This window comes from Motacilla alba, chromosome 14 (genome assembly GCF_015832195.1).
Source record: "Motacilla alba alba isolate MOTALB_02 chromosome 14, Motacilla_alba_V1.0_pri, whole genome shotgun sequence".
Taxonomy (NCBI): Eukaryota; Metazoa; Chordata; class Aves; order Passeriformes; family Motacillidae; genus Motacilla; species Motacilla alba.
Genome location: NC_052029.1, coordinates 16,103,095 through 16,121,955, shown reverse-complemented (window position 1 = coordinate 16,121,955; position 18,861 = coordinate 16,103,095). Strand labels below are relative to the sequence as shown.

Sequence of the window (18,861 nt, the reverse complement as noted above, 5' to 3'; positions counted from 1 at the left end):
CCGTGGAGCGCGGCGGGCGGGGCGGGGCGGGGCGGGCCGGGGCGGGGCGGCGGCGGGGGTAGGTACCGGGGCGGCCGCCCGCCGGGCCATCGGCAGCGGCGACGGGACTGCGAGAGGAGCATGGCGCCGCCGGGCCCCGAGGGCGGCCGAGGTGAGGCGCGGCGAGCGCGATCCCCCCGGGCCGGCCGTTCCCGGGATCAAACGCCGGGAAGGGAGGGCATGGCGGGTGACGGCTCCGGCGGGACGGGACCCTGCGGTCGCGGTGTGGCGGGGCACCGGGCGGGCGCCCCCTCAGTGCCCGGTTCGCCCGCAGCGGCCACCACGGCTCCCGGTAAGAAGATCACGGCGCGGCTGAAGCGGACGCTGCCGGTGCGCGGCCCGCAGGCGCCCACGCTGAGCGAGCTGATGCGCTGGTACTGCCTCAACACCAACACGCACGGCTGCCGCCGCATCGTGGTGTCCCGCGGCCGCCTGCGCCGCCTGCTCTGGATCGTGCTGACCCTCAGCGCCGTGGGGCTCATCCTCTGGCAGTGCGCGGAGCTCCTCATGAACTACTACAGCGCCTCGGTCTCCGTCACCGTCCAGTTCCAGAAGCTGCCGTTCCCCGCCGTCACCATCTGCAACATCAACCCGTACAAGTAAGGTTCGGGGGGCTGGCGGGAGGATGGGAGCTCCGCGCGGCGCCACATTCCTTGCCGAGCTCGTCCCGGCGCTCCTTGTCAGCACTTTCCCTACCGTGGGTTTGCCCTGTGGGGCAGCTGGCGTGCCACATCCCCCTCTGTGCCGTGTGGCTTACACTCTCACCTCTCACTGCTGCCCGCTGACCTCGGCTCGCTTCGTGCTGCTTTCTGCTCCAGACAGTCCCTGTCAGCTCTTTGGCTCTCTTCAAATTCCCTTCTTCCCAGGACCGAAGTTCCAGAATTACTAACAGCGTCATCTCCTAAAAAATGGAAAGGGCGCATCTCTCACTCCTCTCTTTCTTTCCTAATGGGAGGTTTTGACATGATTCACCGGCAATACTCTTTCTCCTGTCAAATCATGCTTTACATTGCTCTCTGTTCTGCTGCCAGATTCCCTTCTCGGTCCCCATGGGGATCCAGCTCTTTGATGAAGCTTCACAGATGAATTCTTATTTCTACATACTCAGACTTCCTAACACGAGGAGCTTGAGAGTCTTGGGGAGCTTTCTCTGTAGTTCAGTCTGCTCTGCTTCCTGGGGTCCTTGCTCCAAGATCTCTCCATGGACATAGCTGTGCCTGCCCTCACTGATGTGAGAACCTGGTGGGAGACCTCCGCAGGGAATTCTGTCCCAAGCCACGGCATCCGCAGTGCAGCTGGGCAGTGAGGTGGGATGGCATGTCACTGTCACGCTGTCTCCCGTGCAGGTACAGTGCCATGAAAGAATATTTATCTGAACTGGACAAAGAGACAAAAAAAGCTTTGGAAACTTTCTATGGATTTTCTGAGGGCAAGTCCAAGGTGCGCCGGTCGGTGGATGACTGGAACAGCACAGGGAGCGACTTCTTCGAGCAGATCCCTCTGCTGAAGGTCGAGGAGTTCTCCAGGACTGCGACTGACCTGCACAGTGGGCAGAAGAGGAAAATAGAGGGAAGTGTCTTTCACAAGGACTCATCCATCGTGAACTCGGGTGATTCCAATGACATCATTGGCTTTCAGCTGGTGAGTGTCACTGTGCCCTGGCCAGCAAGTTCCCCGTGGGGCAGCAAGGGGCTGTGTTGGGGTCGGTGTCCCTCCGGCAGGTTTTATTGCCTGCTCAGGTGGCTTTGGGGTGCACAGTGGTGAAGAGCACCCTGTCTGCTCTTCTGCCTCAGCCTCCGTGGCTGCTGCAGATTCTCCTCCAGAGAACTACCTTCCTGAAGTCTTCCCAAATAGAGTCAGTGTCATCTGTCACCTTTCTTTTGGTCCTGAAATATTTGGTCATATCACTTAGCCCTGCATAAAAGGTCTTTGATGCCCACTGTAACTTCATACATGGTTATTTCTGTGGAAGAGAAACACTGTCGTTAATTTACACCTGCCCTGTAGAATCCCTGATTTCAGTCCATCTGAAATGCTTTTCCCCTTCTGTGTTTGTCAGTGTGATGCAAACAACAGCAGCGAGTGTGCCCTGTACACGTTCAGTTCGGGTGTTAACGCCATCCAGGAGTGGTACAAGCTGCATTACATGAACATCATGGCACAGATTCCCCTGGAGACTAAAGAAAAATTGAGTTACTCTGCGGAGGACCTTCTGCTGACATGTTTCTTTGATGGCCTATCTTGTGACAAAAGGTCAGTGCACAGAAAATTCCTGCCATCTTAACAGCTTATTTCCAAGTCCATAATATGTAGGGATGGAATATTTGGTATTTGCTGAATTCCAGCAGGAGCTTCTGCTAGTTCTGTGAATCTGCCTCCCCCATGCTATCAACCCCCATTCCCACATTGAAACTTCCTCGAGTTTCCATCTCCTGAAATAGTAAACTAGTTCATACTGCCATGTAGTTTCAAGTTAGTCAGAAAGAGACCCACATCTTTCAGCAAAATGAACTTCTTGATAAGACCATGCAGTCTGTCTCTGGCAAAACCAAAGTCCAGATGTGCTGCCTTTCTCCCACAGACAGAACTACAGAGAACAATGTCATGGTATTCAATTTCTTCCAGGCACTTCACTCGTTTCCATCACCCCCTCCACGGCAACTGCTACACCTTCAACAGCGGCGAGAGCGGCACCATCCTGAGCACCTCCACGGGCGGCAGCGAGTACGGTGAGTACCCTTTGCACACCTGGGCCATAACGGGGCCCTTTGCACACCTGGGCCATAACAGGGCCCTTTGCACACCTGGGCCACTCCAGGGCCCTTTGCACACCTGGGCTGTTCCAGAGCCCTTTGCCCACCTGGGCCATTCCGGGGCCCTTTGCACACCTCTGGTGTTCCAGGGCCCTTTGCACACCTGTGGTTTTCCAGGGCCCTTTGCACGCCTGTGGTTTTCCAGGGCCCTTTGCACACCTGGGCTGTTCCAGGGCCCTTTGCACGCCTGTGGTTTTCCAGGGCCCTTTGCACACCTGGGCTGTTCCAGGGCCCTTTGCACGCCTGTGGTTTTCCAGGGCCCTTTGCACACGCGTGGTGTTCCAGGGCGGTTTGCAGAGGAACTGTTTGATAACAAGTGGTTCAGCAAACTGGATCCTGCTGGAGCGTGAGCGATGTGTTGGCTGTAGATGTACAGGCTGATTGGGGAAATGCCTGTTTGAACTAGTGCAAACCCTTGCCTGAGAATACAGATAATATCATTGCATCACTAATGTTTTCCAGCTGAAATTACTGCTGCCCAGTTATATAACTTTTTTAAGTGAGTTCCAGCCACGTTCTCAGCAGATGTTATTTGTTTACTGTACTCAGTACCACAAAGGGATGTTACTGGCTGCAGGTGTCTTGATCTGGCTGGGCAGAGGCTGTGCTTGGCTGTTGCAGTTCTACTTAAGGCCAGATAACATGAAACAAACTGTGCTGCCCTCCCTGACCAGAAAGCATGGCTCTAGCTCCTGGTGTAACTTCTGCCTTGTCTCTGTGGTTCAGGATTGCAGGTTGTTCTGTACATCGACGAAGCAGACTACAACCCCTTCCTGGTGACGTCCACAGGAGCCAAGATCATAATCCACGACCAAAACGAGTATCCCTTCATTGAAGACATTGGCACGGAAATTGAGACTGCAGCAGCCACCTCCATAGGGATGCACTTTGTGAGTGGCAACAATGTCCTTTGGGTGCACCTTTGCCTTGGTACAGCTGTAAATAGGAACTGATGGGGTGATTTCAGAGAGCCAGCAGCTCCCACTCAGCAGCTGAAGTGCCCTGAAGGAAATCCTGTGACAGCACTTTTCTGAAAAATAGGCCGTGGGAAAATCAGGTCTTTCTAAACCAAACTGGCCTGGGACATTGTTTGTTCTCCCTTCTCTTCCACCCCTTGGCTTTCCAGGGGATTTTTGGTTTTGTTTTCACAGCAAAATCCACAACCACAGAAATGTGCTGTCAAGTGCCTCGTTTGGCTTTAGCAATGAGCAGGGAGTTTCATCCCACGAGGGTTCCCGGGCAGAGGAGCCAGGGCTGGAGCTGTGGGTCCCCGCGCTGGGGTCGGGTCCTTAGCCATGGTGGCAACACACCCCCTTGAGGTGTTTTGTGAATGTCAGCCTCATTTTGCTGGTTTTCTCTCTGTCCCGGCAGTAAACCACCCCCGTGGGCAACGACTTTGCTTTTGCCAGCAGCGAGCAGAGGCAAGGACAGCTGCAGCTCCTGCTTTCCCCATTTAGGGTAGTTCAGAGGAGGCATTTGGCCCAAGGGGGTTCGGCACAGAATGAAAGCTGTGCCAGGTCCCCTTTCATCTGGATGGGCTGTTAAGTGAGCACTTCAGCTCTGCCTTTCTGGTCGTCTGGCCGAGCATCAGCCATCCAGCTTATCTGGGTGTGCCGCATCGTGATAGGCTCTGCATTAGAAAAGGCATTAAAAGAGGGCTGTTGTTCTACAAAATGCAAATAGTTAACTGTCTTCCAGCTGTCTGGAAAACTGGCGGCAGCTCCTTGGTCAGTCGTGACTGAGAGGTTTGAGAACCAGGATGGTGTGAGGACACAAAGTCTCTCAAGACTCTGTGTGGCCATCACACCGCACAGAGACGGTCACACAAGGCAGAGGTCAATATTTAATGTAATATGTTCCTAGCACAATAGGGTTGAACTTTTGCTGTAGTATAAAAAACAAGATTGGGCACATCTTAATGTCTGTATATAAAGGATTTGTCATGAGGAAGGGATCCAATTGCATCCTAATGAGGCAGCCAAAATAGAAGCTGGACACACTTTCTGGTCTCAGAGCAAAAGCTGGGGATCACTGTCCTGCTGGGAAAAGACAACTCCAGAGAGCCTGCTGAGTGGTGGGAGCCAGGACTGTCAGGACAGGGCTGCAGCACCGAGGTGCCACATCAGTGCTTGTCCCACATGCAAGGCCATGAAGGAGGACACAGCAGCTGTGTCCCACACGGTGCTGCTCGCTGGGCTCTGAACATGGCATCACTGTCTGGTTATTGCTCATGGCTTTCTGCTGGGTACCAGGACTGCCCCCCACCTCCAAAAATATTCCAAGATATTTGGCGTGCAAATCAGGCATTGCTTGGTCAGAGTTACAATGCTTTAGTTAAATATTTAGTTTGGAAATTATTTCAGTGCCTGAAGGAACAAGTAAGTTTTGTAGGAGCATAAGCTACAACAAAATAATTCTATACAAAGGATCGATCAACTCTTGGAAGCCCCGGGAGCAGTCCCAAGACACAGAGGTAGTGTCTTGGCACTACATTGGATGTGGAATTTAAAAGCTGGTTTCAGTCAGTTTTCTGAAATAATGCATCTTTAGTACTGAATCCCATCTTTCCCTCCAAAGAGAGATTTGAGCATCTCTAAAAGTGTTGATTTGCACCTTACTGGCCCAGAGCCTTCTCTTGCTGTGGACAAAGTGGTGAGGTATGCTCCTATCAGGAGCTGCATTCAGTGCCTTAGGGGCTGCATTCAGTGCCTTAGGGGTAGCAAGCCTTTCTCAGTTCCTGCTAGATTGATCCTTTCTACAGAATTTTAAATTCTAATTTTAAACTCTATAGAGAGAGATCGGTGAATGGATTCTTAAATGGATGTTTCTTGTGGTTTCAGGCCACTGTTGTAAAGTGGATAATTACTGCGGAAAGATAGCGGGGGCTGAGGGAGGCGAGGCAGTCTGCAGGAAGTGGGCCATGCAGCTGGAATCAGATTTCGGGAATTTCAGGGCTCCCAGCCCTGGTTTCACAGAGCTTGCAGGCACAGACTTGGCATGTCAAAGCTCTTTGCTCTGGGCAGAGATTGGGAGCGGGGAAAAGTCATTAGCATTTGAGAGGAAGGGTCAAAGCAGCACCTGGAACAAGGTTTGAGGGAGACACAAACATTTGATTTTAGAGTGGATTGAGAGAGGTGCTGTTGAGCACCAGTGGAGGCTCAAGTGCTATTTACCCACAGCACAGGAGCAGCCAGTGCAACAGCAGCTCAGGCAGGTGGGGATCCTCACAGAAAATAACCCAAAACCCCCGACAACTGCCTCCCTCAGAACACAAACATCCAGAGTAAAGGACACACAGCCTCTAAGACTAGGAGAGAACATGCATATGGATTACTCTGCTTTGAAAAGTCCTCACTGCCATGATTACACCAGCTTGCATTCCTGCAGAAGGTTTCCAGGAAGACAGCAAAGAATCCCAGCAGAGCAGTTTTTTTGGGAAACGGATATTAGAGACAAAAAAAAACCTTGTTTTGACAAGGGATCGACAAATCACTTTAGGTAGCAAAAGGTAAACATTCTATTCAAAGCTGCCTTATCACTTACAGTTTCAGAGTCGGGATAAAGTGTCACTGAATCTTTTGGTTTCTCTGTGAACTCCAAAAATACAGTTTTTTCCTTTCTGTTTCCCAGACTCAGTCTCGCAAGCTGAGCAAGCCCTACAGTGACTGCACAGAGACAGGAGCTGACATACCCGTGGAAAATCTCTATAACAAGAGCTATTCACTCCAGGTAAAGCCATTACATCTGGGTTTATCAGCTGCTTGAAAACTGCCTGCATGAAAAACTTTATAACAGTCTGTGGTTCAGGACCTGAGACTGGGAACAGTCTGGGCACAGGGTTGTTGCTTTTACCACTGATGTAAAATGCGACAGCACTTCTAAAATCCAACTTTTATTCCTAAGTGGTTGCTGTTTGAAGTTCCCTCAGGCACCTTGTTAGATAAAGAGAGAACATGAGCTCATTAGGCAATTTTCAAGCAATGCGAGACTGGAAAATATTGGCCAAGTAAAGGTTGCAGCTTAGTAACCCTTGAAGCCAGAAATTGTGACCTTTAGGACTCCAAGAATAACAGAAACCATCTAATCAGTATCCAGATAGCAGGATGTTTGTTTACAGAGTAAGTTTCCACTAATTTTGCATGGTTTCTGTAATTGGGTCCTCTTGGAGAGTGTCAGTTGTTGGGCACTCTCCACTTGAAGAATTGTACTTACATTAGCTCCTGCCTGCTGCAAAGCCCGGGTCTAGGCTGAATTTCTGCTTTATGGGGAATATGAAATCTGCTGTGGTGTAGTGCCAGGTAGGATCACCCAGATATTATCTCCTGTTTTTAATAACAGTACTTCACCGAAACTCAGAGCTCAGGAGGGCTGGGACTGGGACCAAAAGGCTTGACTGGGATTTAAAAGAGAAGTTCTGTTCCTGCATGTCCCAGTGTTTTAGCACAAGCCACAGCTCTGCTGCCCTGTTAATCCTGCCAGCTTCACCTCTCTTAGTAGGCACCAGCAGGGTTTGGTGGAAGCTGTGAACGTTTGCTGCTGTGAGTCACTTCCCACACCTAGTTAGTGATTCATGGGCCACGTGCCATGGCAGGCCTAAAACCCTCTCCTTGACTCTGTAAAGAACAACTGCAGCACTGAAGCTTGTGGTGGCTATAGGGGAAGTGGGGGCATTCATGGATCCCCCATATATGTAATCCTCCAGGAAGATCATATTCTGTTTTTTGCACTAGAACCTCAACCCTCCACCATGCACCATGTTTGTATTCACTCAGCAGAGCCTGAAGGCCCGGGAAACAGGGTTCCCATCCCACTGCTGTTGTCACAAGCAGGATGTTTCTAGGTGCACAGGAGCCTGGAGCTTGGTGCTGCCTCTTATCCCCCAGGTCTGTTGTTTCTCCCCAGATCTGCCTGCACTCCTGCTTCCAGAAGGCCATGGTGGAGTCGTGTGGCTGTGCCCAGTACGCACAGCCCTTACCCGCTGGGGCCGAGTACTGCAACTACAAGAAGAACCCAAACTGGAGTTAGTATTGAAACACCTCTGGCACTGCACATGCCTCAGCTGCCAGTCCTGTCCCCTGCACCCCAGTGCCCCTGTCACCCAGCCCCTGTACCCAGCACCCGCAGTGTCCCTGTCACAGCTGCTGCACACCCAGCATGCTGGGATGAGGCAAATCTGCCTTAACCCACTTAAGCCCCCACACCCAGAGCCAGAAGTGCCTCCCTTGCTCACACTGACTGGTTTGTGAAACTTCCCCTGATGGCTTGTCACCTGTGCCCACCACAGAACAGTCGAGTGGAGGGCTTGACCAGGTGTGGCAGTTTTCATGCCTATATCAAGTGACAGCCACTTCTCAAGAGTCTTTTGCAATATTTATAGGGTAAATCTTTTTATCCCCACCATGTAGGCGATGGCCACAAAGGCCACCTATGCCCCAGATGTCCCACTCCAGCCCAGGTAGCAGGTTTTCTTTCTGCCTTCTCACACACATCCTGCTCTTCCCCTGCAGTGTACTGCTACTACAGACTGCATGAAAAGTTTGTGAAGGAGCAGCTGGGCTGCCAGCAGATCTGCAAAGACGCCTGCAGGTGAGTCCTTGCCACAGCCAAAGGTAAAGTGTGCGTGGGAGTTGGAGCTCACGAGTGACATCCTGCCTCTCTCTGCAGCTTCAAGGAGTGGGCGCTCACCACCAGCATTGCTCAGTGGCCATCCGTCGTGTCAGAGGTCAGTCCCCACTTGCACTCCACCAGAACAGCGGCCTGGCACAAGGCATTGAGTAACCCAGAGGCTCAGCACAAAAGCAGGAGGCCCTGGGGTAGTCAGTAGCACTCAGTGATACTACTCCCAGAGACCAGTCTGTAATTTCCAACTCAGGGCTTCCCCTCCAGGAGTTCATCATTAAACTGAAATGTGTCTTGGGAGATCCCCTTGGGCTCAGCTGGCCTGTCACACTCAGTTCTGGTACCCATACTAGCCCAAGGAGATGTGGAGCATGAGTCCCTTCCCAAGGGTCTCTGCACAAGAACCTGCAGCTAGAGCAGCATTTTCTGTCTGTTCTCCAGGACTGGATGCTCCGAGTTCTCTCTTGGGACAAAGGGCAAAAACTCAACAAGAAGCTGAACAAGTAAGTCCCCCTGTGTGTTCCTGCCTTGCACCTCCAGCTCTGATACGATCTCAGCAGCCCTAATGATGGCAATTGGGGAAAAAGCTCCCTTGGAGCAGCCCAGCCCTACTGGTCCAACTGGTTATTTGCATAGTTTTTCAGTATGTTTCATGGTATTGTTTTACTAAACCCTCTGCCTGCCTCCTTCTTCCCCAGGACAGACCTTGCCAACCTCATGGTGTTTTACAAGGACCTGAACGAGAGATTCATTTCGGAGAATCCTGCCAACACGGTGAGTGAGCATGCTGGTCCCTACTCCCAGGAGACACAGCGCTTCCTCCCACGCAGGCTGGAAGCTTTCACCTGCCCAGGGGAGCAATCCCACACGGGCAGGGGCAGGAAGCTGATCTCAGATATGCACCTCTGGGCTGGTCCTGCCCTTTCCAGCCCTTATCTTGGGCCACGTCTCTGCCTGTCTAGCCCCGAGCCCTGTGCAGGGGCTGCACAGCAAGCTCAGCTCCAAGCTCCTTGTGAAGCTGAGCCAGGGAGAACAACAGCAGAGATGGGCCCAGTGCAGCGGGAGTGCTGAGCAAGCCCTGGGTGCCCCGGCTCCGTGTCCCTGCCTGCTGTAACAGCTCCATGGACACGTGCCCATTGCAGAGCCTCACCTTGCGCCCTCTGCTCTTGCAGCTCGTCATTCTCCTGTCCAACTTCGGGGGCCAGCTGGGGCTGTGGATGAGCTGCTCCGTGGTGTGCGTCATCGAGATCGTGGAGGTGTTCTTCATCGACTCGCTGTCCATCGTCCTGCGGCGCCAGTGGCAGAGGGCCAAGAAGTGGTGGAGCGGCCGCCAGCGGGGCAGGGCTCCGCGGGCCAGCGACGTGGAGAGGCAGGGCCACGACAACCCCGCGTGCATCGACGAGGACCTGCCCACCTTCACCACCGCCCTGCGCCTGCCGCTGCCCCACGACAGCCCCCTGCCCAGGACTCCCCCCCCAAACTACAGCACTTTGCGGCTGGAGACGGCCTTCACAGAGCAGCTGCCTGACACGCTGGAGCTCGGCCAGCACTGACACTGCCACCCACCCGCGGGCCCTCAGAGGTGGGTGCTGGACCCCGTGTCCGGGGCCAAAGGCACCCATCCAGACAAGCACTGAAGGGCTGTCAGTCAGACTCTTACTCAGGGATTGAACTGGCAGTCAAAGCTGCCCTGAGCAAAGCTCAGACACAAAAGCCAAGGGCTCAGAGACGTTAGGAGCTTCAAGCAACATCGGTTCTCGAGTTAATCATGGCAGGAGATGGCTGGAGCAGGATGTGGTACTAAGCTGGGATGTCTCACCAGGCAAAGGCATGCATTAGCCACCAGCTGCACACACCCCATTGCATGTGGGCAGGAGTTGCTCCACAGCAGCAGATTGATGCCACATTGAGCATTAACACTAATTGCTCTCTGGTGTGTGGCTGAAGTTGTGGGAAAAACCCCAGGCTGTCAGGAATCCAGGATGGCATTTGTAGGAAGGGCATGACAGGGGCTTAGGTAAAGCACAAAAGAGCATGAAAGGAAGCTCTCACTTGAATTTTCATTAGAAACCTGATTCCAATGGTGGCCTGAGGAGCTCCTTCTTGTGAGATGAAAAGCCAGGACAACCAGAAATGGGCTTGTAGAGCAAGTTACTACACAGCTGGGGTAGGAAAGCCCGAGTCATCCCCAAAGAATCATCTGAAAGGGCATGAAATCCAATTTGGAGCACAGTAATGAAGTGCATCCTCTGCAAGCTTGTTCCATTCCACATCACTCAGGCAGCCCTTAAACATCACTTCCAAGGAGCTCATTAAATTACTTCCCAGAAGCCTCGCAGGGAGTTAGCTGGCTGTCTTTTCCTGCTCAACCCCAGGCAAGGACTTCCTCCTGCAGCCACCCAGTCCCCCACCTGCCTGCCCTGGAGCTGGCAATCCTGGAGGAAGCTTTGCCCCACCTGTACCTCATCCACCTTGCCCCTGCACAGTCCCATCCACAAAGCACTGTCAGCACCCACGTTTTACCTCCTGTGCTGCTCCCCCCAGAGCTCGGGGCTGCTGCCTGTGCTCCTGGGGCAGCTGGGGCCTTCCTCATGCCCCCAGCCTGCAGCCAGCTCCCTCCTGCCTTCAGCTCCCTGTGCAGAGGATGAGCAGAGCCCACCCCGCACTGCCTGGTGGGGTCTGTAGGGCCAGAGCCATGCAGAGCGTGTCAGGGGTGTCTGAGTGGAAGAGTCTTCCTTTCTCTGTGGCCTTATTTTATAGAGGACAGTGAGAATCCAGAAAGGTTCTTTAATGTGCAATAAAACCTATTTTAACTGAATTATTTAAATACATGATAAACTGAAAAAAAATAAAGATATATTTTTGAGTAACTGCTTTGCCCTTTTTTGTTTTTAAATCACCACTGTATGAGTTAGTTCCCTGCAGGCATTCTGAGAGCACTTGTCTCTGCCTGCCCAGGGGCTGTAGGTCCTCAGCAGGGCCAAGCCTCCAGGGCAGATACCCCAGGGCTCTCAGCAGAGCTGCAGCAGGGGGGTTCTGTGGGACCCAGCTCAGGAGCAGGCAGGAGGAACATAGGATGCAAGCAGAAACAGTGAAAAGGCCTTTCACAAAGCAATGTTAACCAAGAGACCAAAGCCATTGGAACTTCAGGTGTCCCAGACAGCTCTGCACCTGAGCAGTCCCTTGGAGGCCACAGGAAAAATGGGAAGCAGATCTGCCTCGGCCCCTGGTGCAGCCCTGGGCGAGCCATGGCTCATCCCCAGCACCTCTAACAGCACCAAATACCTCATATAACTACCAAATACCTCAAATAACTCATCATGACAATCTTGCCCATGGGCAGTGGTGGCAGAACAGATCTGGAGCAGAATCATGGAGCCCACCTCCCCTTGGTGTTACAGGCATGAGCTGTCCCCCTTCAGCAGGGACAGGAATACAGCAAAGCACAGAGCTAAGGAACACCTTGCTGCAGACTCCTTCCTTGCCAGCTTGGTGCTGCTGGCACAGGAGCTGGTTTGGCCCTGTTACACCTGACTGAGGACCTGCCTTCCAATGCAGAGGGGTCAGCTGCCCCTGGGGAAAGCCCAACATCACAAAGGGGGCATACCACTGTTCCTCCACTCCACATCTGTACCTGCGTGTGCAGCAGCACCTGAGACCACAACTCCCCACAGGCTTTGCTCACATCTGCTGCAGGCAGTGCTAAGGAGAGACTGCCCAAGCTCATTTTGATGCTGGTCCTGGGTTTCTTCTTCCCCTCAGGCTGCTCGAGCACCTCTGCCCAGCCCCAGCAGCCCTCAGAGCTGGGTTATATCAGCGAGTGCTGATCATGCAATCAGCCCCCTGACAGGAGGGACCCCCCAGCCCAACTCCAGGGCTCTGGAAGGCACTGGCAGCTGGCACAGATTGGGATGGGTCAGGGGGTTGTGTTTCTAAAGCCTCCCCAGAGCAAAACAAAACCTTGGAAAATAAAGAGTGGTGCCAACCCTGCACAAAAGCAGGTGTAGCACTGGTCAGACTCTATACCAAGAACTGCAGTTCCAATAAGGGGAATATCCTTGGATGGAGAGCAAGGCTGCTAACCTGTAGTGGTCCAGCAGCAGAAATGTCAGGGCTCTCCCACTGCAAACCCAGGATATGTGTCCTGACAGGTGCTTTTCTGGGAGAACACTTGCTTTAAATTCTTTGGAAAAGCACAGGTGTTCCACGGGCGCTGTTTGCAGTTACTCTTGGGGCAGGTGCAACACCTTTTCTCCGTGTATGAATAATCCTCAGAAGGCAAAGAGCCACGGAGCTACAGAAATGGTTTACTTCATCATGAGTTACACACTGAACTGTGCTGAACTCCTGAGTCACCTCAAACACAGAAAGCCACCTGGGACAGTCTGAGAATGAGGACTGGCACACGCTAAACATCATAAACCCAAAGTGCCTGAGAAACCCATCTCGGAGTTTATGGGAACAACAGGCTGTAAAAGCCAGGGCTCAGCACCATCCCCTGTTTCACTGCACTGGCTCTGGGCTCAGGTGGGAAGCCCGGTGTCCTGCCATGGGAACAGTGCTCCCAGGAGACCCGTGGCAGGCGCTGGGAGCCCAGCCAGCCCCACTCGGGGCTCCAGAGCAGGCACCCCTCACTCACAACAGCCCCCGCTTGCCTCCCGTCCCTGGGGTGCAGCTGCAGCCACTGTGGCCAGCTCTGGGCAGGGATGACAATGACCCCAGACCTGCTGCAGTACCCGAAAACACAGCCAAGGTGCAGGCAGCATGGCAGGCACTGCCTTGGCAAGAGACAGGCTGGGGAGAGGTGTTGAAACAAACCTGCGGCAGCAGGTGCTGGTGACTCACGGGAAAGGCTGCTGGCACCCCGGGACCGGCCCTCGAGGAGAGGAGGCACAGCAGCAGAACCTCGCTCTGCTCCTCCACAGCTCCCACCGCAGCCACTGCCAGCGAGGAGAAAGCCAGAGGTGACTGAGGAGCTGTGGGGGAAAGTGGCTGAGGAGGAGGAAAATCCAGCTGCGCAGAGATTTTCTGGATGGCAGGAACCTGCCCGTGTGGGGGTGTCAGCCCGGAGGGGGGACCCCAGTCTGCCTCAGAGCAGGAGGAAGGGGCAGCTGCCCAAAGGTGCTCCCAGCAGATGTAGCCAGGCAGCACCCACAGGGTTAAAAACTGCCCAGGTCCCTTCCAGAGAGGTGACATCTGGGTGACATCCAGGGGTCCACAAACAGGTTTGGGAGTTAAATGCCTCATTAATGTAAATGGGGCTGGGCTGGGGAAAGGCATCTCCAGCACATGCCTATGGAAATGGAAAATCCTCTCTGAGCCTCTGGTGCTCAAGCTCAGCTCTGGGGAGGCCGAACAATGTCGATGGCTCAGTTTTACCCCTTTGCCTTCAGGGCAGGGTGAGCCAGCCCCAGGGCAGTTCCCCACACTGGACAGATGGCCTGAGCCAGCCCCACCAGCCTAGTTCTCAGCACTTTGGAAGCATTTTCCAGCAGCTGGAGCATCCCCAGCCAAAGCCAGGCTGCAGCAGGGCAGCCATGGTGGCACTGAAGCAGACCCAGGCAGCATGAGTCAGAGCCTGACCCAGGCAGCTATTCCCCACAGTGACACGGCCCCACACTGATCCCCATGGCAGTCTGGCCCAGGGCACAGCAGTTCCCCACAGTGACACAGCCCCACACTGATCCCCATGGCAGTCTGGCCCAGGGCACAGCAGTTCCCCACAGTGACAGGCCATGGCATGGCCCCACACTGATCCCCATGGCAGTCTGGCCCAGGGCACAGCAGTTCCCCACAGTGACAGGCCATGGCACGGCCCCACACTGATCCCCACGGCAGTCTGACTCAGGGCACAGCAGTTCCCCACAGTGACAGGCCATGGCACGGCCCCACACTGATCCCCATGGCAGTCTGACTCAGGGCACAGCAGTTCCCCACAGTGACAGGCCGTGGCACGGCCCCACACTGATCCCCATGGCAGTCTGAGCCAGGGCACAGCAGTTCCCCACAGTGACACGGCCCCACACTGATCCCCATGGCAGCCTGACCCAGGGCACAGCAGTTCCCCACAGTGACAGGCCATGTCATGGCCCCACACTGATCCCCATGGCGGCATCTCCGCAGAGCAGGACAGGCCGGGACGTGCGGAGGCCTCGCCAGCTGCCCACACCCGCTGGCACGGGTGACACTGGGCACGGCTCAGCCTGGAACGAGACTGGGAGAGGGCAGTGCCCAAGGCAGTAGGGGGAACAGGAACCTCGGGCCAGCTCGGGCACTGCCATCCATTGCTGGGCCGGCCCTGCTGCGCCCCTCCAGCCGCGGGCAGCGGGGCCCGGCCTGCGCCCGTCCCACCTGGCTGGTCACCCCTCTCCAGGGCAGTGTGGACTCAGGGGACCTGGCCCTGGGGACGTGGCTTGGCAGGGGAGGCCCTGGGGGCAGTGGTGGTGGAGGGCAGGGTCTCTCCAGTCCTCCCTGTCCTTGTCCCTGCGGCCTCCCCGTGGGCAGCCGTGGGCCCGGGACGCTGACCTGCAGCCATGCCTGCTCCCTGGCCTGGTTGTAACACAGCCGGGGGCGTAAACAGGGAAACACACCTGGCCCCAGGGCTGTGGACAGAGTGTTCCTGCCTCTCTGTCCTCTGGAATCTTCACCCAAGCCTCAGCACTTTCCTGCGACACTCTTGCACTGCCTTGTCCCTCCCAGTCTTACGCAGGTACCCCAGTTTCCCTGCAGAAGGGGCTGGGGGGAGCTGTACCCTGTCAGGACCGGAGCCCCCTCGCTGCTGGGCACGTGAGGCTGCCAGCCCTGCCAGCCCTGCCAGCCCTGCCAGCCCTGCCAGCCCCAGCGCCGCGGTGGCACTGCCGCCCCAGCAGCCTTGCCATCCCCCGTGTTCTCTCTCTCTGCCACTCGTGTGCTTTGTCCAGATGTGTTTCTAGGGATTAAAACCCTGTGTTCCCTATATTTATTCACCTGCAGCAGAGCACAGCGCCGTCCTGGCGGGATGTGATCACCAGAACACAGTGGAGGTGGCAGCCGGCTCCAGCCGGGGTGAATCACCCTGTTGTCACAACGCCTCTCACTCCAGTGCTGTCCTCTGGGTTTTAAGACCTTCTCACCCAAGTTTACATAATGAATCCAGAACGGTACAAGCTGTTCCCCTGGGTACTCAGGGGTAATCACTCCTGGTCTTGCTATAAATCAGCTCTGGTCTTGTTATAAAATGTCATCAGTCACAAAATAGTTCACATTTGCCCCAGGACATGGGAGAGGACCATAAAGCACCAGCCCAGGGCACCTTTACATTGCTGCATCCTGCTGGAGCCACGCTGGCACTCCTAGCCTGTACCAGGGCGGCCTGGGGGCATCCAGAGGACCTGAGCTGCCACATCCCAGGCTGCTCGAGTCACAGCAGGAGGGATATTTTTTCCAGTATACTCGTACAGTGGAAAAGGCAGATGAGCGCAATTAATTCTCTGTCACTAAAACTAGTTCCAGAGCTGGTCAGGGGAAACCCCACCGGTGACAAATGATCACAGTGCTGCGCTGAACCTGCCCAGTGCCATCCGCAGGGGAGCCGGGACTCAGTGCCCAGGTCACGGCGCTGAGGCTGAGCGAGCTGTGCCCCAGAGGAGTTTGCCCCATCCCTCCCTCCCTGTAGCCACAGCCTGGCTGGCAGAGCCACAGCAGCAGTGCCACAGCCCAGCGCCCGGCCCTGGCACCGAGCAGCCCTCGCCGTGGCCAGCAGCCCACCGAGCCGTGCCAGGCCAGCAGGAGCCGCGGGGCCCCTTCCCTGCCTCTGCTGGGCTTGTAAAACAAAACCAGTCTGGGTTTTACTGCCTGATCTTTGTAACGCAAACACAGGCCAGGCAACAGGTTTTACACGGGGCTCCGGCACAGGGTGGTTGTGAGATGCTCACTGACACTTCATGCGGTTTTACTGGTCACAACTAAGTGACTCGATTCCATTTAGTGACAGCGTGTCTCTGGAAGTGCTCACGAGAGATAAACCTGGCAGTCACCACGCTGGGTGAGCCTGGGCCGGATGCACAGCTCCCTCGGCAGGGGCAGGGACAGGAGCGGGGCAGAGACAGGGACAGGAGCAGGGGCAGGGACAGGGACAGGGGCAAGGACAGGGACAAGGACAGGGACAGGGACAGGGACAGGGACAGGGACAGGGACAGGGGCAAGGACAGGGACAGGGACAGGGACAGGGACAGGGACAGGGACAGGGACAGGGGCAGGGGCAGGGGCAGGGGCAGGGACAGGGGCAGCCTCCCTGTGTGGGGGAACAATGCCTGCACTAGCATTGGGTGGGTGATTTGGGCGGGTGACTGACGGCGACAGGGACTGATGGGGACTGATAGGAACAAGCACCTCTGCTCTTCATCTGTACATCCAGACCTAACAGTATCCATCAAAGTTCCAGCTGCCTTTGTACCAGCCACAGCCACCATCAAAACGTTTTCCTTCCATCAGACAAATTTAGGAGCAGTTGATACTTTTGAAACGTGGTGGGTCAGGCAGATGGAGTCACTTTCAGGGCTGATTTTCCCCGTGGATCTGGTGTCCCAGCTGTATTTAGCTGCTGTCAGCAGTGCATCATGCCAACACAACACACCACTGGGGAAACAATGCCTGGGATGCAGGGGAGCTTCCTGTGGCGTTTCAGCTGTATTTTCAGCAGGAGGCTTTTGCTTATGAAATAAACTTCCTCATAAACAATTGAGAGATGATGGAAAGTCAAGCCAGCTCAAGGTCACTTGGCTTTGCTGGCTGCGCAGCTGATGTTCCGAACCCTGGAACAAACGCCAGCCGCTCTATTTCCAGCGCTGGAGCTGCCAGAGCTGGTAACTGACATTGTTCTCCGGGAGAGCAGCGGCCACAGCAGGGCAATTACTGTGACAGGACAGAGGAACCCGGCAGGTCCTGGTCCATCCAACCTGCTCATTCCAGCTTCCCTTGGAGATACTTCTCAAACACAATCCCGCATTCCACTCTGACATAATGGCATGAGGTACGCTTGCGCCAGTTAAAAATAAAAATCCCTTTTGTTCCCAAATAACAGAACACGGGGACATTTGGGAAAGTCTGACCGAGTCCTGATTGAACAAGAATCTGCCATTACCTCTCCTAGCAAGAGGCAATCAGTCCCCTGTACAATGCTCTGCCCTCAGCGGTGATTTATGGTTCCAGGGAGGTTTGTACATGTTCACTGTTCTGTTGTGAGGAGCTGACGTCTCCCACTTCGCTCGAGATGCTCAGGATTTTACCCCCAAATGTGTTTGTACAGCGGTGCTGGGCTGAGGGATCCCAGCACACACCGGGCTGGCCCTGGGCTCGGAGAATACAGAGAATGGGGGGCATGTCTGTCCAGCCCCCCTGAGGGATTAATTATGGGATCAACAGGAGTCTGCGTGCAAGACACATAATATTGAGATTAAGTCATGAAATCACAAAGCACATGTTAATCACTGTGAAGATCACTGACAGCTGGGCTGGGAGGCAGCAGTTCAGAGGGGCTGGGGGCCCTCACAGCCCTGAAGCAAACAGAAAAGCTGCTTCCTTTTTAGTTCATTCTGTCATTTTATAGAAACAGTGCTCTTTTCTCCTGGAAAGAGATCGTCAAGGTCCAGATCAGTCCATTGGTGCCACTGAGCTCTGCCCCTTCTGTTTGAAAATCAATATCTTGTCTAGTCCACACTTGACAGGCTCGGGTCACTCCTGCCAGGAGTGTGCCCAGCAGCAGGCAGAGGAGCAAACAGCTGTGAAGGGAGGCTTTCTACAGGAAAAAAATAAATTAATATAGAACCGAGGAATCATTCAGGTTGGAAAAGCCCTCCTAGATCATGGAGTCCAACCATTTCCCCTGCACTGCCAAGGCCACCATTAACCCTTGTCCCCAGCTGCCACAGCCACATGGCTTTTAAATCCCTCCAGGGCTGGGGATTCCATTGCTGTCCTGGACAGCCTCTGCCAAGGTTACAAGATTTTATTATTACTTTAAAATAGAAAAAAAGATTATAGGATCTTCTAAAACAGCTTATAAAACTGTTTCAAAACACTAATGCACCTCGCCTGCATTTATTTACCCATGTCAAAAGCCTGGCACCAGGGACAGTTGGCACCAGGGAAGGTAAAGCAGTGAGGTGACAAGGGGGACAAGGGGGAATGGCTTCCCACTGCCAGAGGGCAGGGTTAGATGGGATATTGGAAAGCAATCCTTCCCTGGGAGGGGGGGGGAAGCCTGGCACAGGTGCCCAGAGCAGCTGGGGCTGCCCCTGGGTCCCTGGCAGTGCCCAGGCCAGGCTGGACAGGGCTGGGAGCACCCTGGGACAGTGGAAGGTGTCCCTGCCATGGCAGGGGTGGCACTGGGTGAGCTTTAAGGTCCCTTCCA

The 18,861-nt window shown here is 54.7% G+C and overlaps 1 protein-coding gene across 2 annotated transcripts; it reads left to right on the top strand.

Moving 5' to 3' along the window:
* The first annotated feature begins 33 nt into the window (after positions 1 to 33).
* On the top strand, positions 34 to 11,341 carry SCNN1G (sodium channel epithelial 1 subunit gamma). Of its 2 annotated transcripts, XM_038151748.1 has the most exons (13): positions 34 to 151; positions 314 to 638; positions 1,386 to 1,680; positions 2,099 to 2,292; positions 2,665 to 2,768; positions 3,579 to 3,742; positions 6,483 to 6,581; positions 7,755 to 7,872; positions 8,360 to 8,438; positions 8,517 to 8,574; positions 8,913 to 8,974; positions 9,170 to 9,245; positions 9,644 to 11,341. In XM_038151748.1, exons 1-13 carry the CDS (start codon positions 121 to 123, stop codon positions 10,022 to 10,024), a joined length of 1,986 nt encoding a protein of 661 aa, XP_038007676.1. In that variant the 5' UTR covers positions 34 to 120; the 3' UTR covers positions 10,025 to 11,341. The 2 variants fall into 2 exon arrangements, with proteins under 2 accessions (XP_038007676.1, XP_038007675.1); XM_038151747.1 differs by lacking the exon at positions 34 to 151 and having other exon boundaries at positions 158 to 638.
* Positions 11,342 to 18,861: the final 7,520 nt, after the last annotated feature.

What these genes read in the sequence shown, in the direction of transcription:
- SCNN1G (XM_038151747.1), top strand. Translation starts at nt 220, where the DNA reads ATGGCGGGTGACGGCTCCGGCGGGACGGGACCCTGCGGTCGCGGTGTG. An exon ending in CACGGGCGGCAGCGAGTACG is followed by an intron (nt 2,769 to 3,578) that starts GTGAGTACCCTT and finishes TCTGTGGTTCAG; the next exon opens with GATTGCAGGTTGTTCTGTAC. An exon ending in CTCAACAAGAAGCTGAACAA is followed by an intron (nt 8,975 to 9,169) that starts GTAAGTCCCCCT and finishes CTTCTTCCCCAG; the next exon opens with GACAGACCTTGCCAACCTCA.